The sequence below is a fragment of the Phyllopteryx taeniolatus genome, chromosome 12, assembly GCF_024500385.1.
Source record: "Phyllopteryx taeniolatus isolate TA_2022b chromosome 12, UOR_Ptae_1.2, whole genome shotgun sequence".
Classification (NCBI taxonomy): domain Eukaryota; kingdom Metazoa; phylum Chordata; class Actinopteri; order Syngnathiformes; family Syngnathidae; genus Phyllopteryx; species Phyllopteryx taeniolatus.
Window position 1 is genome coordinate 12,582,749 of NC_084513.1, and position 27,908 is coordinate 12,610,656.

A 27,908-nucleotide genomic window follows, 5' to 3' on the forward strand; every position below is an offset into this window, starting at 1 on the left:
GCAGCACCTTCTCAGGCATGATTTAATTCTGTAGGGGCCAAAGGTGACAGAATCCCTCACTCCTGAGGACAGACTGTTTCTCAAGTTGTTGATAAGCCCGCTTCTCTTCTCTTACGGCAGCCAACTGTCAGCACAAGTGTGAAGCCTCTTGCAAAATATCACCTCTGATAAAAGGATTTGCCTTCAGTGCTCTATTTTCATGCAGTTCTCAGGAAGAGCTCTCACTATTTGGCCATGGTTCTCAAACATTACACAAGTACCACCTCAATAAATACTTGGCTCTCCAAGCAGGCTACCACCATAATGACCAACATTAAGGTGTTCTAAATTTGGCCTACAACCAGCTACGGTCCGTGGTTATCTAACATTTCTTGAGATGATGGACATATTTCCTGAAATAACATTCGATTTAAAGTGTGAATGGTCATCAGATAAGGAGATTAAATGACACTAATGACACGTTAATGACATTAAGTGTAAAAACTGGATTGGAGACTCAGCCACCATGCTAAGGCGGCTGGTAGATGCAACCCGGGATTTAAAGTATTGATAAAATTGTAATTTACAAATTTCACTTCTAGGTAGAGTTATTAATATATTACCATATATTATCTTTGCAAATATATTAGATATTAGATTGAGAAGGTGTACCTAATGAATTATCTAGGAAGCATATCATCTTTCTCTCTTTCGATTCCATTCAAAGTGGCAAGGACTCACTGCAGCTGCGTTCGTCAGAATTGTCCCCGCAATCATCATCACCGTCACAGCGCCACCTTAGCGGGATGCAATGATGGTTGTCACACTGAAAGTCTCCGCTGGTGTCGCAGGTCACCTCATCTAAAAAGAAAAGATAAATATATAGATATCTTGCATGACTGCTAAACTTTTTATCTTAAATTCCAGTGAGTTCCAGCCAAAATCAGCAAACACTACATTTTCAATAAAATGTATTTATTTCTAAATACATTTTAACAGTTTAAACATAGTGGCTGAAAAGGTGCAAAGACAAAGAACTAATGTAGTACTCAGTTGTGGAGATATAGTTAAACTGTTTTTCCCCTTTTGGGTTCAGATCATCTTTTGGCGTGGCTAAAACAGTGCTCCAGTGATGCATTTTGGCAGCCACCATGAGTCCCCACCTTACCCGCTGTTTAACAACTTGAGCGTCTGCATCAGTGGTTACCTGGCGCAATTGTGAGTTACTATACATTATAATGTAGTTATTTTTATTACGGTCATGCTTTTTAGCTTACAAGCCAGCTGGTGGTTCGCGACTCTATCATGTATGTAAACATTGGTTTCGACTGTTTTCCAGCCACTTGAGGCTTTAAGCGGCTATAATTTCTTGGCACATGTAGGGATGTGTAGGCAGAAGAAAGATGCTAGACAAAGTAGCATCCATCTTTCAGCGGGGCGTTATTACACGCATTTAGCGGACACAACCACAGGATTAGAGCAGAGACAATGGCTTGATTTTTCATGATTTTGAAGCCTCATTTTATATTCTTGCTGATTTTTTATTAATCATTCAAATTTAGCATGGTTGTTAACAACACTCCTCTCTGTGGTGTTTCACATTTAGAAGACATTTATATTCACTTTACATTACTTTAAATTGATTCAGATGATTTCATTCTAAACAGGCACATGGTATAATACGTATAGGTATGAGGTGCTGCTGAGGGCACATTTGTTTTTATAACATCTATTATACTTAGTTTCACAGTAAAACTCATTCTTATTAGGTTCACTACCTGTGATACTCAATTTAAATGATGGATTGACATTCCACTCTCAGTATTTGGACACACACTGAGTTCTTAGCAAAGTTTTTACTGGGTTCATAACTTCAAAGTCGGGGGTCTTAAGTAATGCTGAAAGTTTGGGAAAGGCATCCCATTTCTTAATTAAACCACAAAGGAGGGAGTCAAGCAGTGTGTCTGAGACAGATTGGTGATCTCTGTGTGTGTGTGTGTGTGTGTGTGTGCGTGTGTGTGCGCGTGGAGACGTGTGTGTTGGATAAGGCTCCAGGAGATGAGAAGTCAGCAGAGTGGAGGAGAGCTGGTGTGAGCCGTCTCCACCACAGAGTGCCGGGTGTCAAAGATAGAGCGAGTGCTGCCCTCCTCATCCTCCACCTGGCCCATCTGCTGCATTCTTACAGAAAGATTAGCACGGATCTCCCCTCCTGCTCGGGCATGGCACTAATGGAGTGAGGGCCTCTGATAAGAGCGGGAGGGCTGCCGTGAGTGTGTGTGGACTACAGAACTCCGCAAATGAACCAGTGCAGCCATGCATGGATAGAGCAACAACACACATATATATGTAGAACTACCGTATATTTTCCAACACCTCATACATTTATTTGCTTTTTAGCCACATTTACAAATAAAATGATAAATATAGTTAAGTTTTATTGTTAAACACAAAACAACAATGGGCGGAAACCTCGAACATCCAAAAATGATCTATGAATGCTTCAACTGTTTTGAGAATTGTTGTAAAACTCTGCCACTTCCCTCACGATGCAGGAGCCATGTGGCATTGTGTTGCCTCAAGATTGAAAGTGTGTATGTTTTTTGGGGAAAATCTGTGACGTTGCGATGCCATTAACCTGCAATTAAAATTTCAAATCGCAGCAAAACTCACGGCCGACTGTTGGCCACTCATAAAAACTAGTTACAGGTTTGGGTTCGGCTACGTCGCTTGGTTTGTGGTGGGCCTTAGATACTCAAACTGCTGCGGTTGGTACTCCAGTGTTCCTAAAATTTAACCCAACTGTGCTGCTTAGTTGAAATGTGCCTTAAATAGTCAACAAATGGGACCTCACCGATCTTGTAAGTTATGTTTTTTAGTACCGGAAAACTCTATAATGTGGCTAGAAGAGGGTCTGTTGCCTCTGTTGGACTTACCACAGCCCTGCTCATCGCTGTTGTCCCTGCAGTCATCGTAGCCATTGCATACAGACCAGAGAGGCACACATCGATAGTTGGTCTTGCAGTCAAACTCGGTGTGGTTGTCGCATCGATACACCGGCCCCACTTTGAGAGAAAACACAGTAAGACCCTGTAGTGCTTTTTGGTACATTTGGACCGTCAATTGATTTGTAATTGCAACTACTGAGAGGTCAGACAGCCTTCTGAAATGCTTTGTGTTGGAAGTATGAGGGTTTAGTAGTACCTTGACTTACGAATTTAATTAATTCAATGACCTTGCTCATAATTTAATTTACTCGTATGTTAAATAAGTGTCCCCAACAGTAACACTTATTCAGGTCATTACATTCATTCAGCTTATTCATTCAGTTCCTCAAAAAGAGTCCACCTTTGCCAACTTTAATGCAGTTCAATCGTGACTCTTCTAGTCTGATGAATTTGGGTTATCTATAATAATGCATTAAACTTATATAGTGCTTTTCTGGGCATTCAAAGAAGCTTTACAACTTCACATATTATTCCTTCACTCCTTAATCACACCATGGTGGTGGTAAGATACTTGTGTAACCACAGCTGCCCTGTGACAACCTAACAGAAACATGGTTGCAACCAAACAGCCAACCATATTCATTCGTAGGCACTGTGGGTGTCTTGCCCAGGGACACAACGACGACATGTGCTCGGGCGAGGACATGAACCGCCGACCCTCCAGTTCACACTCCAGTTCCAGGGTGTACTCTTACTCTTTGCGCCGCGCCGCGCCACGCCACCCACGTGCAACACCCTGGCACACTGCCCCTATGAGGACAAGGCGCACACAACCGGAATATCTCATTCTCTCCAATACAAGGCACACATACACACACACACACACACGGTGACTGACATAATCTCGCAACATGACAAATCGATAATGAAATCCGTTGCCAACAATTTTAACTATCGATTTTTATCGATTTTATCAATTCGTTGCAGCCCTCGTTATTGCAGTACCTTAATTTCGCCATTTTGCTTTTCACTTCACTTGAAGAGCTGTGTATCTATAAAGTGCTGGTATATAAGATTTTGGCTCACAACAGGAAACAAAAAAACAACCAAGCGATTGCTCATAACTCGAAAATTTGTAAGTTGGGGTAGTCGTAAATCAAGGTAGCACTGTATATGAAAATCATTGGGTATACTATATGTAGTCGATGGGTCAAACTTCACTTACTGCATTCTTCGAGAGGCTCATCAGAGTTGTCCCCACAGTCATCGTCAGTGTCGCATTTCCAATTTTGGGGGATGCAGCGTCCATTACGGCATTTGAACTGTCCGGGACGGCACGTCCTGGTGGAACAATGGGATGGGTCTTCATCGGAGTGATCATCGCAGTCATCCTCACCGTCGCACTGCCACGACTCAGGGATGCACTGCTTATTTGTACACTGCCACTGGTGAGGTTCGCACTGGTGTGTGGCTGGAGGGTACCATCAATTGAATGATAAGTTTAAATAACAATTTGAAGATTGTAACATTTGTTCGAATGTTTGTGTTAAGATCGGACAACTAACCACACAGCACAGGGTCTTCATCTGATCCATCGTAGCAGTCCCACTTCCCGTTGCACAGGAAGTGTGGACTGGTGCAGTTGGCATCATTGCACTGAAACTGTCCAAGTCTGCAGTGGTGTGTGGGGCAGGTGAAGGGTTCGTCCGAGCCGTCTCTGCAGTCTCTCTGACCGTCACACTTCCACCAGATTGGAATACATCTGTTGAAGGCACAAGAAGGGCAACATTTTAAGGCCTTTTGCTTAACTTTTACACACATTATGTCAAAAACTGTCTGTAGGCATGATGTTGCACATAAACAAACAAACCCGCAACTTCCTTGGGGAAGGCAGTTGGATCTAAAATTATACAACAGGAAAGATTGCGCGACACACCGTTCATTATTTGCGCATCTGTACTGGGTGCTGGTGCACATGGGAAGGCATCTGGTCACTCCTCCTATTGGCATTCCCAGGAAGTGGTCAGGACACTCGCAGGTGTGTTCCCGCCCCCCGTGACGGATGAGGCACAGGTGTGTGCAGCCTCCATTGTTCACCGCACAGGGATTGTTTACTACCGGGCGAAGAAGTAAGAAAAGGCCCAAACAATATCAGTTTACTATTGCTAAACAAATAAAGGACAAGTATTGTTAGGCTGGCAATCTAAACCTGCCCCCTAAAGCAAAATAAATATCTGCATAGGGTGAGAGAAGTCACAGCTGAACTCACCAATGGGCTGTCTGTAAGGATGGCACACGTGAATGTCAAACGGTCTGTGTGTGGTGTTTACTAGGACCTGGCGACCAGAGCCGTCATATTTGTTGCCTTTTTCTACCGTTCGTGTGTTCCAGTCAGTCCAGTAAACAGTGTCCTCGAACACAGTCAGGGCAAACGGATGAGGCAAAACTCCATTGTATACCGTGTGCCTGTGGTGACCATCCAGGTTGGAGTACCTGAAACATCAAGACCGATGAAAGTTTCATGGCTCAAAGTTTCTAATGTAAGCGACAAGGGAATATGGACTCACTCGATGTAGTTCAAATGTGCGTCGGACCAGTAAAGCTTGTCATTCGTGTAGTCTATGGTGAGCCCATTGGGCCACTCTATCTTAGAGGTGATGACCGCCACTTTGTTGGTTCCATCCATTCCAACTCGGCCTATGAAGGCTTTGTCACCCCAGTCAGTCCAGTACACATATCTAACAAGAGGGGAAAATACCATCAGAACTCATATAGGATAAGGACAATATACCCCTGTTTCAAATGTGTAAGAGGTAGACCTAGTTTACTTAATTTAAATAAATTTCAGCCTTGGTGGCACGGTGGGTGACTGGTTAGCACATCTGCCTCAAAGTTCTGAGGACTTGGGTTCAAATACGGCCCCGCCTGTGTGGCGTTTGCATGTTCTCCCCGTGCCTACATGGGTTTTCTGTAGGTACTCCGGTTTCCTCCCACATCCCAAAAACATGCATGGTAAATTAATTGAACACTCTAAATTGCCCGTAAGTGTGAATGTGAGTGCAGATGGTTGTTTGTTAATATGTGCCCTGCGATTGGCTGGCGACCAGTTCAGGGTGTACCCCGCCTCTCGCCCAGAGTCAGCTAGGATAGGCTCCAGCATGCCCGCAGCCCTAGTGAGGATGAATGAATCGACGATATACAGAATACTACTAGTATTGATATATTGCGACAAAGTAATATAGGCCAATCCATTAGTTAGGCTCAATCATAGAGTTTTGGCTACTAACCCGTGTTTGGGATGCAACACGATGGCTCTGGGGTTCTCAAAGCAGTAAGTGTTATTAGCATCAACGCAATGTTCAGCCAGTTTTTTCACAAAACGGCCATCCAGTTCCGACACTTTGAGGCAATCCATTAAGCTATCCACCCAGTAGAGTTTCCTGGCGATCCAGTCGATTGCAAGACCCTCGCCGTGCAGAACTCCGCTGACCACCACTTCTCTGTTGCTGCCATTGAAGAACATCCTCTCAATCACTCTGCGGTTCAAGTCAATCCAATACAAGCGCTTGTCCACGCGGTCAAAGTCCATGGCCACCACACTGGTCAGGCCCTGGAGTATCAGCGAGTAGGCCTGCCCGTCCGTGGAGAGGTTCCTGAGGTAGTAGCGGTTGCTGAAGATGAGGTAAGGCGAGATGTTGCTGTTCTGGCGGCAACTGCGCCCGTCCGGCTCCCGGAGGAATCCCGGGGCGCACTTGCAGACGTACGAGCCCACCGTGTTCTCGCAGACCTGGCTGCACACGCTTGGCATCTCGCCGCATTCGTTGACATCGTCGCACGTTGTGCCGTCAGACATGAGGCGGTAGCCTGAGTGACAGGTGCAGATGAAGCTGGTGGGGGTGTCTGAACAATTGTGGTCGCAGCGATGGATGGATGGGTCTATGCACTCATTGATACCTGGAATTACACAAGCACCAAAACAATATTATACATTAAATACCTGCAAACTGAGAAGGTAAAAATGACCTATAGTTAAAGAGAAGCTAAACTGTTTATTTTACATTTTGATACTCAATGCACTCACAAGCTTTGGTTTTGGTTAAAAATAACTCCGGTTCGATTGCTCTACTAGTGCGATTTGTTTGGTCAAGTGCAATGTCATGATCTAAACCCTTGTATGCAACATACAAGTGGACCGCGACAAATTGAAGATGAGGGTCTCAGTCCACCTGCAAGTGAACCTGGTGTGATTCTGGTCACTTTAGCTCAAAGACATTTTGTTGTTGTTGCAACTTTTGGGATCACCAAAGCAAGTCACTCATATGATTTATTTGGCACACTTTTTACATGAGATGCACTTTCTGATGCAAGCCACCCATTTTTTACTTGGCCTGTGTCTGCCTGTGCCTGGGTATTGGGCCTGGGAATCTCACTTGCACCTTCTGCACAAAAGGCAGCAGCATGCCTGTGAATATGCTCATTCATCCAGGTAATTTCCTTCTCAGGGCATCGAATCGATCGCAACTTGACTGTTCTAGCTGTCTTAGAAGACATTTCGCTAATAATCCGAGCAGGCTTCATTTCATGCACATAGGGTAGATAGGACAGCTCCAGCCAGAGTGTTGGCTACTAACTACTACATGTATTTATCTCCCAAGTTAGAGGCAGGCCCCAACCACAAATGGTATCACTCTTTTGGGATGCAAAACGACAATCATTAAGATGCATTGAAGAGAGGCCTCTGCTCTCCAACAACAGTCATTTGGGTGGAATCCCCCTCGTTAATATTCCATTTCGTTGCAACAAGGTGGTAGACCTATCCAAGTAAGGCAAAGTATGTGGTTGTTTTTAATACACGTGTAATTCTCTGTTTTATTTTAGTTTGGCATTAAACTTCAACTCAGAGTGGCATTGAACAACTTAAAGCCTATTTTTTATGAATTTTTCGCTATTTCCCAAACTGCTGTTTAGTGTGAATTGAGTTGAATTGAGTTCACTACCACTGTACAGTGTTCTTATTTCAAGTTTGCGCTCCCAAGTCAAAGCAAAAAAATCAACCAAATGACAGCTCATTACTTGAAAAACTCTTAAATTGGGTGACTCGTACCACAAGGCACCACTGTATACTGTAAAATAAAACCATAAAATAATCACTTATAAAAAAAATAGCGATATAGCAGGGGCGCAACCTGTTACTGGGATATAGAGGGGAAACACTGTATATCGGAGATTCAATATTAAATCCCTGTCACACTTACCGCATCCTTTCTCATCACTGTTGTCGGAGCAGTTGTCGTCCCGGTTACACACCTGGCTCAGGGGGATACAGTGTCCGTTGGCACATCTGTACTCTCCTGGGGGGCATGTGGGCGGGGGAGTGTGGCACATGTGCTCGAGCTCATCCGACTCATCGCTGCAGTCGTTGTCCCCGTCACAGACAAAGTCATGCGACACGCATCGGCCGTTCTGGCAGGTAAATTGGTGCTGCTGGCACGGCTGGTAGGTGCAACCCTGTTCATCACTGCTGTCGCCGCAGTCGTTTCGCCTGTCGCACCTGATTTCGAATAATATCTCACAATAAAGTCACAATGCAAAGCAGGATGGATATAACTGCAAGGGTTTCTCTGGTGTGACCTGTAGGAGCTACGTATGCAGAGGCCGTTGCTGCAGGTGAAATCGTTGATGCCACAGGATTGCCGTGTGCAGTTCTGATGCTCATCCAGCGCATCTGTGCAGTCCGCATCTCCGTCACACACCCAGTCTTGAGGAATGCACTTGCGCTGAGGCGGTTGGTTGTTCGCACAGGTGAACTCTGCACTCGAACATGTGCGGTTGGCTGGATGCGATCAGAGGAGTCGATTTAGAAAGGTTAAACAGGTGACTATGATGACCCAGTTGTCACAGTCGGAACATTCCTAACTTTATTTAAAAAAAAACATTCAGCCTGACTTAAAATTCTTTATCCGTCTAACGCGGTTGATCCACTTTGTTTGAAGTCAGTCTCCTGCAGGGCTGCAGGCATCTTATTGTTGCAGAACACACTGCAGATTCTTGATCTACCCTGAGCTAGGAAGCAAGATAAAGGAGGCACGCACAAAGTAACAAGTGAAGCAGGAGAAATCCGGAATGTCAGATTGTCAGCTTCTTGGACTGGAGATTTTGTACAGGAGACTGAGATGTGTCACAGCCCAGCATCGTACACTCCACCACTGTGTAATTATTTTTCCTAGTCACACATTGGCACAGCCTTTTGTTGCTTGGCAGAATTAGCGTGCTCTAAAGCACAATAAGAAAATTGTCAGTTTCCAGTCACACTCATTATCCTGTCTTATGGCAATCTGGGGCAGCCAGCAAAGAAAGAACAGACAAGAACATAGTCAAAAGTCAGAGCGTGACACACTAACCAAGTTGCCCCCTAATTCAAAATGTGCCACTTCTCCGGGATAATGAGAATTTGAGTGAGGGGCACAATGGGTTTAAGAAACATACTGATACTGATGATAAATAGTATCGTGCATACCACAATTGTGCCTCTGGTCTTCATCGCTCATGTCACCGCAGTCGTTGTCTCCATCACAGATCCAGGAGGAGGCAATGCATCTTCCATCATCACAACGGAACTGATCTGCATTGCAGGTCTTTGCTAATGTGGCTACAAAGACAAAATGTATATCCATTTGAAGTTATGTTGCTAAAACATTTCTGTCAGTAAAAATATCGTACTTTTGGGTGAAAACCTTGTGTGTCCAAATATGGTCACTTTCATATTTTTTCACATATTTATACTATTGGTCTGTCCCCATGTCGTGTCTCATTTTTTATGCATTATTAACCAATTTAAAGTGTTTAAAAAAATAGCTTTAGAAAATGTAGCAAATGTATTAACTCTTTTGAATGCTGAACTGTCTGAGAAGTGTTGTAAAACTCCACCACTTCTCTCAGTCTGTGGGAGCCATCTGATTAAGCCTGTTTTGTTTAAAATGGATCCCTGTAATGTTTTGGTGCAGAAGGAGCTGGACAGCCATGAGGTTAAATGTATACAGATTTATTTCCGTCACTTAAACTGCTTAGTCATTTTATTTATTGCATCACTCTTGACTGGAAGACCTCTGTGAAAGAATTAAGGAAGATGATGTAACCACAGTTTTTTACTTTTGTGAAGTATTAAAGACTTTTTGTCTGGTCGGGGGAGCTGGCGTGAACGTGAGACTGATGTGGATGGTTGGCTCAGGCGCCGTGCTCGTACCATTGTAAACAATGATAGCGTTATAAATTGGCGACTGTTTATTGTATTAAATTAGCGATTGAAAATTATTTGGGGTTGGTGTCGTGTTGATGTTGGTGCGCAACAGTATATGCTAGGAATATAATACCAACTTGAGTGTTTGGTGACTCAAGCTGCATGCGTTTTTTGATTCTCTGAAAAGTACTAATTTTGGAGATGTGAGGATTCTGCCCGACAGCTAACAAATGTATTTATGTAATTGAAACTTTTGTAATTAGCCACTACGCCCATTAATGAGAAAGTGGGCAATACGCCACTACCAGAACATTAAAACTATCAAAATAGCTCTGGTAAATCCACATTCCCATGCTTGGTGAGCTATCTAAACAAAAGCCAAAGTGAGGCTCTGTAACCCCCACAGGACAAAAGGAAGTAGGAGGGGGTGCGCCACAGTAGAATCCAACACACAATAGGAGGCCTGGCAGACCACCTCATCAACAAAGAGATACACCGCACAGACTCACACTCTCCGCTGCATCACTCACCACTTCTTAGATGGGCGGACAGGCACTAACACACAAAAACTGGGGGAGGGGGCGTGATAGTGGTGGTGATGAGTTCAGACATACAAAGCCAGCAAAGGCCATTGGAGCCATTTGGGCTAAAAGAGATGTGTGACACTCACTGCAGGAGAGGGGTTCATCAGAGCCATTGGCACAATCAGCCCCTCCGTCACAGTACCAGTGGGCGGGGATGCAACGACCGCTGGAACAACGGAACTCGCTCTGGGAACATGTCGCTGTAGCTAGGTGGAAAATGCAGAAGAGTTCGACATCACTGAAATGACATCACACATCAAATAACATCAAGATTCTGAGGAGTTTTTTAATTTGTTGCAACGTTGTCCATCCATCCATTTTCTGAGGCGCTTCTCCTCACTGAGGTCGCGGGCATGCTGGAGCCTATCCCAGCTGTCATCGGGCAGGAGGCGGGGTACACCCTGAACTGGTTGCCAGCCAATCGCAGGGCACATATAAACAAACAACCATTCGCACTCACAGTCACACCTACGGGCAATTTAGATTCTCCAATTAATGCATGTTTTTGGGATGTGGGAGGAAACTGGAGTGCCCGGAGAAAACCCACGCAGGCACTGGGAGAACATGCAAACTCCACACAGGCGGGGCCAGGGATTGAACCCGGGTTCCCAGAATTGTAAGGCTGACGCTCTAACCAGTCGTCCACCGTGCCGCTTGCAACGTTGTATTGTTTGTAATTCCACTAAATGGGACAACTTGCAAATCACATGCAACAATACAGTCGATTTAAGAACAGAGAATACCTGTTAGATGAAAACATTTGTTAGTTGGTATTAAACTCACCACAGTGAGTCGGACTCTCGTCACTCATATCTCCACAGTCGTTGTCTCCATCACACAGGTATGAACGTGGGATGCAAATGTTGGTCGACTGACACTTGGTGTGTTCCGGCTGGCAAGTTCTCTCAGCTAAACAATCAATTAATACATAAAAATATTATATAAATAAAAAAATAAATATATATATATATATATATATATACACTACTCAACAAAATGTTATGAATAATTATTTTTTTGCTTTTAGGTGAAATTTCAGGATCGACCTAAACAGCACTATAACCTTTACATGTTGACTTAAAGATTCACCAAGGATTCCAAAAAATGTACCTGTAAATTTCACACTACACAGAGACGAGTGTTTTTAAAAAGGCCTGCCTAATTTGAATGAATTGTAAAAAATAACTATGTAAAATAAGGCTCACCCTTGAGCTGCAGCACTGTGTGGGAATGTCAGCTGAAGGCCCAAAAGAAACAGCCAAATTTGATGGTGTAAAAGTGTTTAAAGCTATTTAGCAATTTAGTAGTACATTGTTCTCAGTCTTTGCACATGTTCAGTGTTTTCCTTCAAACATATTTAATGTAATTCGAAACAAAACCTGAAAATGACTTTAATTTGATCTCCTCCTAACTTTTTTATGCACATCCCACCGTTCAGTGTTTCAATACTATTTCTGACATTGAATAGTCTGTTACACATGTACATTCAAAAGTTAAGAGAACTTCACATTAAGTTAATCTGTAAAGTTAATAGTGCATTCCTGAAAATGTCACCCAAAAGCCAAATATCCCTGGGTTTTTGAGAGTACTGTATATTTTTTAAATTAATTTCAAAATAACTATTTTACTCACGGCAGTTTTGCTCATCTGAGGTGCCGTTGTCATAGCAGTTATTGATGCCGTTGCAAACATAATCCTTGGAAATACAGCGCCCATTATTGCAGGCAAACTCTGTGTTGGGGTCGCACTGCCTGAACAGACAGCTGGCCTCATCGCTGTTATCACCGCAGTCATCATAGTGGTCACAGCGGTAGTGGTATGGCACACATCGCCCGTTGCCGCAGGTAAACACCGTGGGGTCACATGTGTGGAACGCTAACAAACAGAATGAGTGACCTTGTCAGACACTTTCAAGAAGCTGCTTCCAGCACACATTCATTGAATGCTTGTTACCTGACAAGGCGACAAACGATGACAGGAACTGAGGGACTGCATGCAAAAATTTCAGCGATTGTGATTAGTATTGATTTGTTGCTGGGAGAATGTTAATTGATTTGTAATCAAAAACCAAGCATACACACCAACATAGTTGAAATCGGTCGTCTCTCCTAAGAAATAATTTATTTAGAGCGAAAAGTCAGAGCTTGTTAGTAGTTAGTAGGTTTTATATGACTTTAGTACCAAAGCATTTACAGTGAGGTTAATTTGTACTCATACTAAGCAAGAGAAAAAAATCCAAGCTAGAAAGAATAGAAGCTGACAAATTTAAAGACGCCTTACCACAGACTCTCTCCAGCTCATCGCTGCCATCCCCACAGTCATTGTCATTGTCACACTTCCACTGGGCACGAATGCAGCGGGCATTCAAGCAGGTAAACTGACCGGGCTGGCAACGAGTCCCGTTATCAAGGATGCAGTGCTTATTGTCAGCGAGGTACCAGTGGCCCTCTGATGGACAGTGACACTCAGCTCCATTGGGCCCTAACAGGATCACGTTGCATGAGGCTTTTTTTTTTGCTTTTTATTTTGGCAATTAATGTTGTGCTGGAAAAACAATCATAATTTTTTTTTTATACCTGGTGTACAGATATGGCTGCAGCCTCCATTAAACTGCTCGCAAGGACTGATACACTGCTGCTGCTTCCCACTGGCCAAAACATGGATATCCATCGGCCGAGACGGGAGGTTCTGAATCATTACCGTTTGGTCAGAGCCATCGTGTTTGTTGGCACGGTAGATGCTACGTGTGTTCCAGTCAGTCCAATAAATAAACTGTCCAAACATTGCCATGGCGAACGGGTAGATGGCCGTACTGACGATGACCTCTCGATTCGATCCACTTAGAGAGGATCGTTCAATCTTCTGTCTGATGGCAGAGCGAAAAATGATAGCAATAGCAATACCAATGAAGAAGACTTTACACACGTACAATACAGTGGACCCTTGCAACCCAACTGGTTTGGTGCAGAGATGGGAGGGGTACTCGAGTCAAGTCGAGTTGCCAGTTTTATCTGCAATCTGCATTTTAATTAAGACAGTTTGCCTTTTTTTTAAAGAAAGAAACGTTTAGGTGGGGTTATTCGCGCCAACCTGTCAACAGAGTCTGCATTGTTGTACATTTGCCAGTGTGAAGTCACCATCTTCATGAACAACGATGGAAGGAGCGCCAAAGATAATAAAATTTGGATTCAAGGATAATGTTGTCGATAAAGTCTTTATAAAGAGGATGGAAACTTGCATGGTTTGCCACTGGCGCATTAAAGAGACATCAACAACGACGTCGAACTTCATCTGTCACTACAAAACTCACAAATAGAGGTAAGCTAATTGAACAGTTTAACGAGCTGGTCAAACATTAAGTGTCAGAGACTGGTTTGGGACGATTAAAAATAAAAATGACGTGATTGTGAACATTTTAGTATAGCTAACATAGGTTGGGATGGTTTATGATAACTGTCAGAATCTTTCATTGAGGTTCATAGGCATGCAAAACTCTCTTTCTCTCTCTCTCATTTTCTAATGAGGCGAAGCGGTGTGCACTCTAGAGCAGAAAGTAGCACCTAAAATATCATGCCAACCGCTGAATGCAGAAGAAGTGCAGCGGCGTTGCTAGCGGCTCTGTGATAAAGATAAAGCTGTCGGCACGATGCTTTTAAAATTGAGACCACAGCATATGAAACATAACCTTTAATCTAATCTAGTTCAGAGTCAGTGCTTCTAAATGAGACTGTTGAATTCTGAATACAACCACATGTCTAGTTATGAGAGCATGTGCACGTAAGCAACCACATAATCGCTGTTGGTTATTTTTACTTCCCCTGAAAGGATTTCCATTTTTAAAAAAGTCATGTGAAAAAATTATATTATATTTAATATTATAAAAAGCTGTACATTTTTAACAGGAGTGTGTTGACTTTTAATATCCACTGTAAATACTGTACAGTGATGGGCCATGGGGCGCCAGTCTACGCTTTTGTTTAATGGTGTTCTGTTCTCTTGAGAACCGTAGGAGTTACACTGACTCGACTTGCTTGAAATTTAGTGGCGACTCAACTTGCTTGATTTTTCCCCACAGTGACTTGGGACTTGCTTGAGACTTCAAGGTTATGCCTTGAGACATACTTGTGACTTGGACATATGTGACTTACTTCCACCTCTGGTTGTGGTGAACAAATAACTTATAATTCAACCTAAAATTTTAAGGAAACTCTGAAAAAAAAAGCACGTGGAACAACACTCAAGACCAAAAACGAAACGAGAACAGCTTAGCATCAACGGAACTCCAATTATCATCAAAAGTCAAAGATAAAGTATACAATTGTATTTGCGTTCCAAGAGTCCACTGTATTACAAAAACTGATTTTGTCTGGTCTTACAAGCTGGCATCAGCCCAATACAGCCGCTCCTCTTCATAGTCTAAGCTTAATCCGTTGGGCCAGACCAGACTGCTGTTCACAAGCTCTTTTCGGAAGTTCCCACCTAAGGTAGCACGCTCGATCTTTGCATGGGTTCCCCAGTCAGTCCAATACATGTATCTGTCCAACAAAATAGGAATCGTATCACAATATTCAAAGCAAAATATAAGGAATAAGGAAAATAAGTACAAATGTGCTACGTAAAGAAGCCTTACCCCCGGCAGGGATCCAACATGATGGCTCTCGGCCTGGAGACGTGGGCAATAATAGTTCTCTGAGATCCATTCACAGACATGGAACTGATGCTCTGGTTTGCATAGTCGCTGTAGTAAATCCTTTTATTTATCCAATCATATGCAATGCCATCAGGTGCCCCTAGATCTGTCGCATAAGCACAACTACTTAAGAAAAATCACTGGGAAGGACCTTATATCCAGATTTAAGAGGGTTGTCACAATAGGCAATCCGTGCCATGCTTCAGCACACTTGTTTAATGAAGTGATGAAACACCTAAATGGACCGAAGCCAGAATGTTTAAAGAGCACTAGTGGGATAGAAAAGGGAGGGGCAATTACAGCCAAGTCCGGCATCGTTCGAATGGCCTAGTGTGAGTACGTCCTAAGGGTTCAGAGTTAAAATGCCATTAAAGTGAAACTAATTATGTTTTCTAAATTTGACACACCAAAGAAGAGTGTTGTTAACAACCCTGCCAAATTTAAATGATTAGAATATTTTTTTTTTAAACAGGCTTCAAAATTGTGAAAAATCAAGCCATTGCTTTCAAATGCTGTATACCATTTTTATGACCTGGAAAAATGGATGATACTTCATCAAGCATCTTATACCGATATATAAATAAATATTTGAGGCACGAAAATATATACACTTGAAGCCTCTGTTGGCTGGAATGCATCCCACCGGGACGTTGCAGGGCTTTTCCACTCTGCGACAACTAGGGGCTCTCTAGCAGCCACGCCAGCCCAAAATAATTTTCGGGGGTAGACATAGCTAGCTAGCTAACTGCATGATGCAATTGCGAACAAAGGCGTTCAAGTTCTTATAGTATAGTGGGGGAGGGATGACTCCCACCCCAAAAAAATGAATAACAGTTGAACGCTATGTCTCCACAATTGAGTATTACATACTGTACTTCTTAGCGTTTGCACGTTTTCAGCAATTATCTTAAAACATGTCAAATGTATTTAAATAAAAATCTCTGATTTCACTTCACATGGTCTTAAAAGAAAAATAAGCAACACTAGGGCCTACCTGAAGCCACCACAACTGGAGCTGAAGTGGGAGACGACAAGCTGATGTAGCTAATCTTGCTGGCTCCTGCGCCTGAGCTCTGAGTGAAGTAGATCCTTCGGTCAGTGAGGTCAAAATCCAGTGCCACGGAAGTACGTGGCACATTGACCACGGGGAAGGGCACGGCGTGGTCTTCTGGATCCAGGCGTAAGCTGCGCACAGTACTTTCCGTGGTGTAGATAAGATAGTCATCCCTTGACACCACACAGCTCTCGTTATCTGCTGCGAGATTCCCAAACGCACAGGCACATTTTCTGGAAGCATTGCCAACATCAATGGTTGGCAGGGCAAAGCAAAGGTGGGCACAGCCTCCGTTGGCCTCAACACAGGGGTTATTGTTAAGCTCAAAAGCAGTGAATGGCTGCATGCGCTGGTCAAAAATAGTAACATCTCTCAGCATGTTTATGTTGTCTCTAATGACAGCGGGTTGCTCTGTGCTGCCGGGCTCCTTGGTTGCTTGGAACACCTTCTTGAGGTTTCTGTCCACCCAAATTATACTCCCTTCAAACACGGTGATCCCGTAAGGAGTTGGGTAGCGACTGCCGTACCGGACTACCTCTGTCTCCCCTCCTCGGGGGCTCACTCTGGCAATCATATCCAGAGAGTCATCAACCCAGTAGACATATCCAGTTTCCTGGTCCAGAGCTAGTCCTCGTGGGGTGATGATTCCTGACGATACTAAAATTGTGCGGTTTGTTCCATCCAAGAGTGCTCGCTCAATTTTGGGGTTCTGGCCATAGTCAGCCCAGAATAAGTATCTATTTCTAGGGTCTACCACAATGTGGCGTGGCATGTCCACCTGGGTTTTTAAGAGTACCCTTCGGAAAGTAGTGTTCAGGCGAAGAACTTCAACGTATGTCTCCGTCAGGAAGGCATTGGTGAAATAAAGATTCCCTAGGTACAAAGTCAAAAAATGTCATGAATCCATCATCATCATCATCATTGTTATCAAGCATATTCTTATATGATGAATCTGACATATATTTTTATTTATTTTTTTCTGAATAAATGTAAATTATTGTAAATAAGGCCCAATGCTTTTGCAGAGGGTTAACCTTAATGCAAAAATTGACAACTTTCCCCTGTTTACACTTAAGATCCTGTCACTTTGAAGATCAAGACTTTAATACAGAGCAATGTATGTATATGGTAAGGAATAAAACAGCATACCTGCAGCCCAGTCCACGGCTATGCCACGTATCCCATTGCGTCCTATCCCAGTTGTCACTATACTACGTAATCCTGAGCCATCTGTCTTGATCCTTCTGACCCCGTTCTGTGCTATAACAGTACTGCTGAAGTCACACCAGTAGATGTAACCAGATGCCATGTGCATATCGATGTGTAAAGCATTGCGGCCTGAAAGAGCAAAATAAACCTGTTAGAAGCCATGACTACTTGGTTATTGGGGGGAAAATAATAGCCATACATTGCTTTGCATGAGTTAGCATCTCTTGACACATTGGCAGCACTGAAAAAATGACTGACCTCGCCCAGCTACCGGCACCATGGCTTCAGAGTGGTCTGCCCCTTCGAGACTGAAGCCTTTGATAGCGGACAGCGTAGAGATGACAACGTAGGACTTGTAAGGTGCGCAGGTCGTGTTGTCAGGGTTGAGTTTAAAGCCTGTGGCGCAGGCACAAGTGAACAGACCCTGCGGCCGAGGCAGGCACAGATGCTCGCACGCAGCCATGTTGTTGGTACAGCCGTTGGTTATGCCTGCAGAGGCTGAATATGTGAAGAACAACTATCAGTAATTTGCTAGAAACATTTGAGGTTTTTTTTTTTCGTGTACTCATTTGCCACAATACAGTGGTGTTTAGCGATACAGTACATCCATCCATCCATTTTCTGAGCCGCTCATCCTCACAAGCGTCGCGGGAGTGCTGGAGCCTATCCCAGCTATCTTCGGGCAGGAGGCGGGGTACACCCTGAACTGGTTGCCAGCCAATCGCAGAGCACATACAAACAAACTACCATCCGCACTCACATTCACAATTTCTCAAATCATATTTCACCATTGAAAATGTCATCAATCCGTTCCAGTCCCCCCCCCCCCACCAAAAAAAAACAAATATTATGGTCTTTTTAAGAAAGAAAAATAGCACTCTATAATGTACTTTTTAAAAAAAAAGAGTAATAACATAAATACAATTTAAAGAATTAAACAGTTTGTGGGCGGCACGGTAGCCGACTTGTTAGCACATCTGCCTAACAGCTCTGAGAACCCGCGTTCAAATCCGGCCTCGCCTGTGTGGAGTTTGCATGTTCTGTTGTTGTTCCGTGCCTGTGTGGGTTTTCTCCGGGTACTCCGGTTTCCTCCCACATCCCAAAAACATGCATGGTGGTTTGACTGAAGACTCTAAATTGCCCATAGGTGTGAATGTGAGTGGGAATGGTGCTTTGTCTATGTGTGTCCTGCGATTGGCTGGCGACCAGTTCAGGGTGTACCCTGCCTCTCGCCCAGAGTCAGCTGAGATAGGCGCCAGCACGCCCGCGACCCTACTTAGGATAAGTGGTACTGAAAATGGATGGATGGACTCTTGATGCTAACAGTTAGCATTAGCACCTCAATGGAATTTTCAATTATGTTACCATTCCGCTGGCGGTCCGTTCTTAAGGTTTGGTTGTTTTAAATGCACAACGTGTAAGTCTTTGTTTAATGTTTAGTTTGATGGGTCACTGATGGTGTAGTGCTACACTCGCCTAGCTTTGGTGCGGGCAGCGTGGGTTCAGTTCCCACTCAGTGACGGTGTGAATGTGAGTGTGAGTGTGAATGGCTGTCCATGTCTATATGTGCCCTGCGACTGACTGGTAACCATTTCATGGGGTAGTCCGCCTTTTGCCCGAAGTCAGCTGGGATAGGCTCCAGCGGCCCGTGACCCTGAACAGTATAAGCGGTGTTGAGAATGGATGGATGTTTAGTTTGACAGTAATTCAACTGGGAGTGGCATTGAACAGCTTGAAGCCTCTTTTTTAATTAATTGTCCCCTTTTTGCCAAAGTGTGTTGAGGTCACTGCCACCATACAGCGCTCATATCTCAAGGTTACGCTCACAAGTCAAAACAAAGAAATCGTCCCAGTGACGGCTCAAATCTCGAAAATTAGGTAGATTGGGCCTGTATACAAAATTTAATTACCCTCATATGAACAAAGAAAATGGATGAATGAAAGGTTTCTGCTTTTTAATATTTTGAATTAAATTCATGAGGGAATTAACAATGTTAAATACATCTGTGATATTGTAATCATGATTAGAGCAGTTCTATCCTTGGAAAAGCAGAATGTTTGATACAGGCAAGTGTACGTAATGTTTCGTCTGGTAAGACTTGCATTTTACTCACTCTCTCGATAATGGACTTTCAGAACTCTGAGTCCAGACACATTGTCCCGTAGCACGACCCGGTCGTCACCTGTGAACTTGTCCGTGCGCTCAATAACCTCAAAGTCTCGGTCGGTAAAGTATAGGAAGTTTTGATAGATGGCTACACCGCAGGGGTGAGCCAAACCTGACACGATGGTTACGCGGTTAGTCCCATCTGGATCTCCCCGTTCAATCTGTGGACATTCACAATTAGTGTCAGTGGTTGTCTTACAGGATGAGGAAAACATGTTGTTTGAGTGAAGACCAACCATGCCACTGCTTGTAACAGCCCAGTACAGCTTGTTATCTTGAATGTCCACACTAAGGAACTCGATGTGATCCAGGTTATTGGTGAACAGCGTAACAGGGTTCAAGCCATCCATGTCTGCAGATGCCACCTTGGCAGGGATGCCACTCTCTGTCCCTTGGTCAGTCCAGTATAGTTTGCTTAAAAGCATGTAAAGGATGAAGGTCAGCAAGTGAGTTTGTGTTCTGTACAAGTGGGCTAACCCTTGTAGAGCAATTGAAAAGGCTCAGCGGGGAAGTGCTGGGTGTTAAATAGAGCTTACCCACGTGCCGGGTCCACAGCAATGCCAACAGGACTGCCAGCACCAATTGGAGAGCCATTATTTGTGATGAGAGTTTTCCTGTACTGTAACTCCCCTCTCAGCTTCAAAACCTGCCCAGCACAAACAATTACTGTTCACATGGGTCACTTTTCTTTGTCCCCAATTTTACAGCATATTGAAACGAACTAAAGTTTTTGTAAATTGTCTCACTTCAATTGACTGTGTTGACGGATTGGTATAGTAGAGGTTTTCTGTTATCCAGTCCAGGGCCAGACCCACAGGTGATCCCAGGATGGCTGCTGGGGCAAACTCTGTCCTATTGGTACCATCTGACCTCACTCTGTGGATTTCACCCTGTAAGGAAAATAAGGACACATGATAAGGAAATCACTGTCAAAGGCAGATGCGTCCTGGGAATCTTGTGTTGTGTCACTTGCACTATATTATGAAACCAGTGGGTGACTGGGCATAGTATTTTTGGACTGTAACTCACTGGGTGCTCAACCCAGTAAAGGGTCTGTTCACTGTCATCAAAGTCAACATCGTAGCCATTCTGAAGCCCGGCCACAGGCACCATTGCATCATTGCTTCTGTCATTCGGGTTCAAGGAAATGCCATAAATGATGCTGTCTCTCACCACCACCAAGAAAGGATCTTCAACTACAAGTAAAAAGGACATTGAAAAATGAATACATTTTTTTTTCTTCTGAATTGTAAAACAAGTCCGTAGGCACACATTTCCTGAGAGTTATTTTCTACTGATGAGTGAAAGTATGCTCCAGATTCTGATTTGCCTAGTCAGCACAGATTAGAATCAATCAGTTGTTGAGGGGCAATTTAATTCCTAGATAATCATTGGCCTCTGGGGAGACAGTGTTGTCTTTCATGTGCAGAAACCTGAGATGAGCTAAGTTGTCGACACAAGGGAGACTCTTCGGACTCTTAACTAAAGGCTCCTTGTCTCCTTAGGCCTAGAATAATACACCTAAATAGCTATACGATTCCTATTATGTTTTGTGTCGAGACATAGCTGGCAAGAGGACTCTAAGGAGACTATGAGACACATTGAAAATATGGGGGAAATAAGCCAGAATGACCACCACTTTTGACCAAATAACAAAAACTAAAAATGAGGAAATTTACTTTTAAAATTCTGAATGAGACATTAGAACGATATGATTCAATACAAGCTGTGTACAACATTAGGTACCCCTGCATAATGCAATGAGATCAATACAAGAGCTGTATCAAAAATGTTGATTGGACAAAGATAATGCTCAGGTTTTTGTAGACATCTTAACAATGTGATTATAATTGTGCTTTTCAGTTATGTAAATCTGCTCTGCATCTCACTGTGGATTGTTTTTCATAATTTGACCATCTCATGTAAAAAAAGAAACATCCATCCATCCATCCATTCTCAATGCCACTTATCCTGTTCAGGGTCGGTAAGTGCTGGAGCCTAACCCAGCTGACTTCGGCGGAAAGGTGGACTAGACTCTGAACTGGTCGCCAGTTAGTCACAGGGCACATATAGACAAGGACAACCACTTGCACTCACATTCACACCGTCAGTGAGAGGGAACTGAACCCACGTTGCCTGCACTGAAGTCAAGGCGTATGCACTACTACAGAATCAGTGACTGTAGAAAAATAAGTTAATCCTAATAGCCAATAACCAAAGGCATTAAACCACTGTTTGACGAAATACAATCATTAGTTGAACACAGACAGGATACATACTTCTGGTACACGTGACTTGGTCTGCTGCCAGCGTCCACCCTGAGGGGCACGCACATGAGTAGAACCTTGGTCCAATGGCTGAGAGCAGGCAGATGTGAGTGCAAGGGTTCTGGGAGCAATGATTGTTACCTACAAAATGAATCACACAACATTAAATGTGAGGAAGAATACATGTATGGAGACACAACTTTTTTACCTGCTCTCTAAAATGATTCATAGGGGATAACAAGTGGATGGAAATATAAAATGCAGCATTACCTACTCCTCAAAGTGCCAAACCAATTTAGACTGCTAGCCCAAGAGGTTATAATGCAGTGAAATGGTGCATGTCTTGACCATACCTGCTGGCTGCCGTGTTGGGTGCACTGCCACAAGACCCATTGGCTGAGGGAGGTTGTAAAGCATCACTGTCTGGTTCTCCCCATGCCACTTATGGGCTCGCATCACGCGATTGATGTATCTGTCGGTCCAATACACAAAATCCTCAAAAATGGTAATTGCGTGGGGATGTTGAAGAACCTTTTTACAGAGAGTAGCAAAAGAAAAGAACAATCATTGTCTTCAAACTTCCGATTCAAAAGAATATGTTGTATGCATAAAAGCATTGGGCCACTTTACATGCCATTCTGAAATCTATTGATTTTTTTACAGAGTAGTAGTCAAGCCAAATAAAACAAATCCATTGTATCATCCCTCCAACACATTAATTGAACCATAGCTGTCACACAGGTGTCATTCCTCTGGCATTCGTCAAACCCAGACTGGTCCATCAGAATGCAATATAGAGGTGCTGCATGGAGCTGGTTGCCCATGGAAAACCATATACATGGTGTCCCAAAAGTCACTATACACTTCCTTTTTTCACTTTTGTATCAAGTATGATTTGGACAGATGTGAGGACATCAGCATTAGACTTTTCAGTTTTTGTAAGCACATCATTCCCTTGCCATGGCTTGCCAATGACATTGGAGTAGGGTTGAAAAAATTGCCTGCCTGGCAAGAAGTTTTTCTGTCCCCAACAGCAATTCAATGCCAGTGTGAGAAGCTTTATGGCTGTCACAATGCTCCAACGTGTGGTGCAATTTATGCTGTCAAAGGTAAGTTTCTCAAAACAGGATCTGTTCTTTACAAACCACACAGGAAAAGGCCTGATACTACCATCACTGATGAAAACACCAAACCTCTAGCGCAGGCACTTGCGCAAAGGCACGGAAAGTCTATCCAGACGGCTGCACTGGAAATCATCCAAAGATCAATTCATCCCTCAAATGGGGTCAGCTCTCCCCTAAACTTTACACATAATGACTTGTCACAGCTTGACGAAAGCTCTGTCTGCATGGTCAGCAGTAAGGTCGCAGACGAGATGCTGCAAAACGTCTAAGGCCTGTGTCCGAAGCTGGCTGAAGGTTGTCGAAAATGGATGTGCTTATGTGGAGGTATACAGCTAGTTTTCAAGGGATTGGAACGTGATGGGAAGTCGAGCAAGCAAAACTGCAATGACTCTTTTGTTGATTTTTTTGCAATTTTTCGGAATTTCTTAAAATATTATAGTGACTTTCAGGACACTCTGTGCGTAACAGATTGGGAAGGAAGCTTGCTTTTATAGCAATAGGACTGGATAATACGCCCTGAATTCAGTAAAAGGTGTGGCGCAATACTTTTGTCCATACGATACATGTCTGATATTTGATTCATGTCATAGACTCACCAGGTCACTGGCCAGAACTTGTTTTCTATTCTTGCCGTTATAATCGCAGTAGTCAATGAAATCCAAATAGGCGTCAGCAAAGTACAACAAATTGTTGGGATAATCTATGGTAAGACCGTTGGGCCAGTACAGTTTGTTGCTTATGATAATGGTTCTCAGTTTCCCATCCATGCTGGCCCTTTCGATGTGGGGGTTTCTCCCCCAGTCAGTCCAAAACATCAGGTGAGCGCTGCAAAATAAAACTTTTAACACCAACTATTTGGATTATAGCACAGAGACATTGCTTTTCTTGCATAGCTTTTGCTCTGACCTGTCTCTTGGGTCCAGCACCAGGCCTCTGGGGTTGGTGATATTCTCGCTGACCAACACGGTTCGATGAGTACCATCTAGTCTGGAAACCTCAATTGTCTCCAGAACGTAGTCACTCCAGTAGAGGTTCCTGCCCACCCAATCCACAGTAAGGCTTTCTGTCACAGTCACCCCGCTGTCAAATATCTGTCGACACACATCTTTAATTTAAGCCAACATGTTTACATGCGCAGTGATCAATTATCAACACAAAGGATAAAAACTCACCACAGTTCGATCACTGCCATTTTTATGAGTGCTCCAGATCCTGTCCTGGCTTGTATCAGACCAGTACACCCGGTCAGTGACTGAGTCAAAGTCAAGGGCCACGATATTGCGTCCATCCCGGACCAGCGAGTGTACCACGTTGGGCTGAGTGGTGATGTCATCTTGTATGATGTGATTTCGACTGGCCACCAACAAGAAGGCTTGACGAAAATCTGTTAAAAGACATCATATACTTTCTCATGTCTATTATCATGCTAATAGGATCGCTTGTTAGCTTGTGCATGTCCACTCATCTCTACGAAATGGCTGGTAAATAGAGCCTGATCAAATATCCATCCTTGGGGAATGCACTTTTGGACAAATAATGAGAGCTATTGTGTTACAATTCCTTTCAGCAGGTTATCTATGTGCAACAGGCACGTTCCCCATAAACAGCTCTTTGTTGAGATAATGTCCTAATTACACAAGTGATGAACACTGACTGACATATATGTTATTTAACTTATCTAAAGGAATCCGAGCAGCAAGGGCAGATGAGGGGGAATAAATGGGCAAAGCACCCCTTGTAGCTCATTCCTGCAAAACTATAGTGGAGCGCAATAAACTTAAAAATGAGAAAATAGGGGAAAATAAAGTGCAGGATATTATTAGGTTTATGCTTCATCACCTGAGGCCTGGCGGCACGTTGGCCGACTGGTTAGCACATCTGCCTAACAGTTCTGAGGACCCGGGTTCAAATCCGGCCTCGCATGTGTGGAGTTTGCATGTTCTCCCCATGCCTGCGTGGGTTTTCTCCGGGCACTCCTGTTTCCTCCCACATCCCAAAAACATGCATGGTAGGTTAATTGAAGACTCTAAATTGCCCGTAGGTGTGAATGTGACTGCGAGTGCTTGTTTGTTTATATGTGCACTGCGATTGGCTGCCGACCAGTTCAGGGTGTACCCCGCCTCTCGTCCAGAGTCAGCTGAGATAGGCTCCAGCACGGCCATGACCCTGGTGAGGATAAGCGGTACAGAAAATAAATGAATGACTCACCTGAGGCCTTGCAGGTCCGCTGGTCCTCTTCGAGAGTGTAACCATCATGGCAGTGGCACCGGAAAGAGCCTCTGTCGTTAAAGCAATGCTGGCTACATAGTCCAGGAGGATGACATTCGTCTATATCCTCACAGGTTTTGGAGTCATTACTCAGTTGATAGCCCAGAGGGCAAGTGCACTGGGCCCCAAAGGGCCCTTGGATACAGCCATGGGTGCATCCAGCATTGTTGTCAGAGCAGCTCTCCTGATCTACATTGGAAGAATAAAAAAAGCAAGTCAGAACCAGCTTGGTTATAAATCAGTAGTGTACATGCGTTCGCAAAGAATACCATGCATGAATAATACCAGTCAGAACTATTTTGTTTAGAGAAATGCTGTTCTATTTTTAACACAGCCACAGACAAACAAACAACCCAGTCAAGAAAAAGTCACTAACTGGATCTAACCATGCAAATACGTAAAAGAACTCTACTGGATAATTGTTGCAATTTCTGTTTCAGTTGATAACAAGTTATTTAACCCCAACTGATGCGGTGCTGGAAACTGTAATCTCATAAACTTTAATACTATGTCATTGGCCTGAATGAAGCAAAGAAAAACACCTAAAGAAATTGGTGGAACTACTATAAGTGTATCTTAAAGAATCGTGTTGAACAATCATTTTCCAGTAGGAAATTTGGTCAGAAAAAAATCTTGAATGACATTGATAGGTGATCATCCAACGTGATGCATGGCGAAAAGAGAGTTGGATGAAAATGCAGCCATCATGTATAAAACTGATGGGATTGCATCAGATTGCTCAGGTCTACATTTAACAAAATGTATGTGCTCTAAAAATAGGGTTTCTCCATCGGTAATACCGATTGAGCATTATTTGGTATTATCATTTCTTTCCTGATGGCACTAGCATTAAATATGACGATGCCCTGATTTATTTGACGCAAATTAGTCAAGGAGTGGTTTAGGGAACACAAAACACAATTGAGAGTCGTGGTTTTTATCCATTATCAGTAAAAAACTTATGAACAATTACTGAGGAAGAAGTGTGGTGAAATCAAAATAAAATTGTTAGTGTGTGACTGTTTTTCTTGGTTGGGCAATGCACTAAAAGTGTTACTAATGAATCAATTCGGTATTTGTATTAGTATTAGTATAGTATTTGTTCCTACCTGGCAAAGGCTCGTCTGAAAGTTGTGAGAAAAGCAAGAAAGGAAAATCACAAATCATTTTCAGGTTAACACAAGTCAAATCACACATGCATGATTTGAACGCAACGCAAAGAAAGACAAATATGAGCATACTGTTAAGAAATGATACCTTTGCTAAATTTTTAGAGGGCTGATGAAGTGACTTACTGCAGAGCGGAGACTCGTCTGCACCGTTAGGGCAGTCAGGAGTGTTGTCACACACTGCGGTGAGGTTGATACACATACTGTAGCCTGGACACTGCCACTGCCAGCTCGGGCATCGGAAAGGCGGCGTGGGACAGTCTCGCTCGTCGCTCATGTCTCTACAGTCATTGTCTCCGTCGCACAGCCAGCTGCGCAGCACACAGTTACCATTATCACAGCGGAAGAGCGAGGAAGGGCAGGTGCGAGGTGGGCAGGCATGGTGCTCGTCGCTGCCATCCTCGCAGTCCGAGTGACCGTCACACTCCCAGGTTGACGGGATGCAGTTGCCGTCTGACTGGCACTGGAACTCGCTCTCATGATGGCACATGCCTGGAGGCCTGGTCGCTGCAGAACATGCAGAAGCACCATTAAAATGTCATCATAGCATTACTTGTAGAAAAAGATTAGGAACACCTGCAAAATCTACTGAGATCAAACTGAAGAACAGCATGGCCAATTCTGCCTTAAAAAAACAGTGGTTCTAGTTATTATGGTGTTCCTGTTGTTATGATTTGATGCTCTCACTACAATGGGTTTGATTTCCTATCATTCCCTTTCAGACAGCAGTAGCTCAGCCCATTAGCATTTGGCCTGGGAAGTAAAAGGTTTGAATCGTGCAGAAGTCCAAAGTGGAAGTTGTTGAGCAAAGACCTCAAACTACCAAATTACTCAGATGTAGAAATTTTTTTTAAAAAACCTATTAGTAAAGCAATTATTCTTGTTGTAATTCACACACTTAAAAGCACATTAAAAACCTTTAATCTATGCTTAATCTATGATGATTGTTTCCGATCAATTGCGAGGGACTCACGGCTGCTTGGCTCCCCGAAGCTGTAAAAGCCCCTATGCACCGTGCTTGCTCGTCACGTTAGCGTTGTTTTTTTTGTTTTTTTTATCGCAGCCTTTGCGATTTGATAATTATATTCCATTATATTGTGATATCGGTTAGAATTTGGTTAATTGTTCACCCCTACATGTTATCAGGCTGATAATTTAACATTAGTGCCTTACATAGGCGGCGGAACCGTGGGGACACTGGGGGCATGTGCCCCC

General features: G+C 43.5%; 1 protein-coding gene across 2 annotated transcripts in view; it reads right to left on the reverse strand.

Moving 5' to 3' along the window:
• The window catches only part of lrp2a (low density lipoprotein receptor-related protein 2a), a 63,229-nt gene that overhangs the window by 14,691 nt on the left and 20,630 nt on the right, over positions 1 to 27,908 (reverse strand). Inside the window, exons 25-60 of one of the 2 annotated variants that reach the window (XM_061792529.1) lie at positions 26,820 to 27,200; positions 26,634 to 26,648; positions 25,465 to 25,713; positions 24,429 to 24,640; positions 24,163 to 24,347; positions 23,853 to 24,081; positions 22,486 to 22,663; positions 22,145 to 22,273; positions 20,895 to 21,061; positions 20,612 to 20,755; positions 20,402 to 20,511; positions 20,102 to 20,279; positions 19,813 to 20,026; positions 17,957 to 18,196; positions 17,639 to 17,827; positions 16,430 to 17,362; positions 15,376 to 15,541; positions 15,122 to 15,280; positions 13,322 to 13,611; positions 13,026 to 13,226; positions 12,827 to 12,853; positions 12,699 to 12,734; positions 12,378 to 12,620; positions 11,529 to 11,654; positions 10,832 to 10,951; positions 9,442 to 9,573; positions 8,556 to 8,757; positions 8,180 to 8,475; positions 6,212 to 6,878; positions 5,492 to 5,662; positions 5,194 to 5,417; positions 4,861 to 5,038; positions 4,490 to 4,686; positions 4,150 to 4,395; positions 2,913 to 3,041; positions 721 to 840 (exon numbers count right to left, since the gene is read on the reverse strand). In XM_061792529.1, coding sequence (XP_061648513.1) covers positions 721 to 840; positions 2,913 to 3,041; positions 4,150 to 4,395; positions 4,490 to 4,686; positions 4,861 to 5,038; positions 5,194 to 5,417; positions 5,492 to 5,662; positions 6,212 to 6,878; positions 8,180 to 8,475; positions 8,556 to 8,757; positions 9,442 to 9,573; positions 10,832 to 10,951; positions 11,529 to 11,654; positions 12,378 to 12,620; positions 12,699 to 12,734; positions 12,827 to 12,853; positions 13,026 to 13,226; positions 13,322 to 13,611; positions 15,122 to 15,280; positions 15,376 to 15,541; positions 16,430 to 17,362; positions 17,639 to 17,827; positions 17,957 to 18,196; positions 19,813 to 20,026; positions 20,102 to 20,279; positions 20,402 to 20,511; positions 20,612 to 20,755; positions 20,895 to 21,061; positions 22,145 to 22,273; positions 22,486 to 22,663; positions 23,853 to 24,081; positions 24,163 to 24,347; positions 24,429 to 24,640; positions 25,465 to 25,713; positions 26,634 to 26,648; positions 26,820 to 27,200 — 7,683 coding nt within the window. The remainder of the gene's footprint in view (positions 1 to 720; positions 841 to 2,912; positions 3,042 to 4,149; positions 4,396 to 4,489; positions 4,687 to 4,860; positions 5,039 to 5,193; positions 5,418 to 5,491; positions 5,663 to 6,211; positions 6,879 to 8,179; positions 8,476 to 8,555; positions 8,758 to 9,441; positions 9,574 to 10,831; positions 10,952 to 11,528; positions 11,655 to 12,377; positions 12,621 to 12,698; positions 12,735 to 12,826; positions 12,854 to 13,025; positions 13,227 to 13,321; positions 13,612 to 15,121; positions 15,281 to 15,375; positions 15,542 to 16,429; positions 17,363 to 17,638; positions 17,828 to 17,956; positions 18,197 to 19,812; positions 20,027 to 20,101; positions 20,280 to 20,401; positions 20,512 to 20,611; positions 20,756 to 20,894; positions 21,062 to 22,144; positions 22,274 to 22,485; positions 22,664 to 23,852; positions 24,082 to 24,162; positions 24,348 to 24,428; positions 24,641 to 25,464; positions 25,714 to 26,633; positions 26,649 to 26,819; positions 27,201 to 27,908) is intronic. The other variant, XM_061792528.1, reaches the window with a different exon arrangement.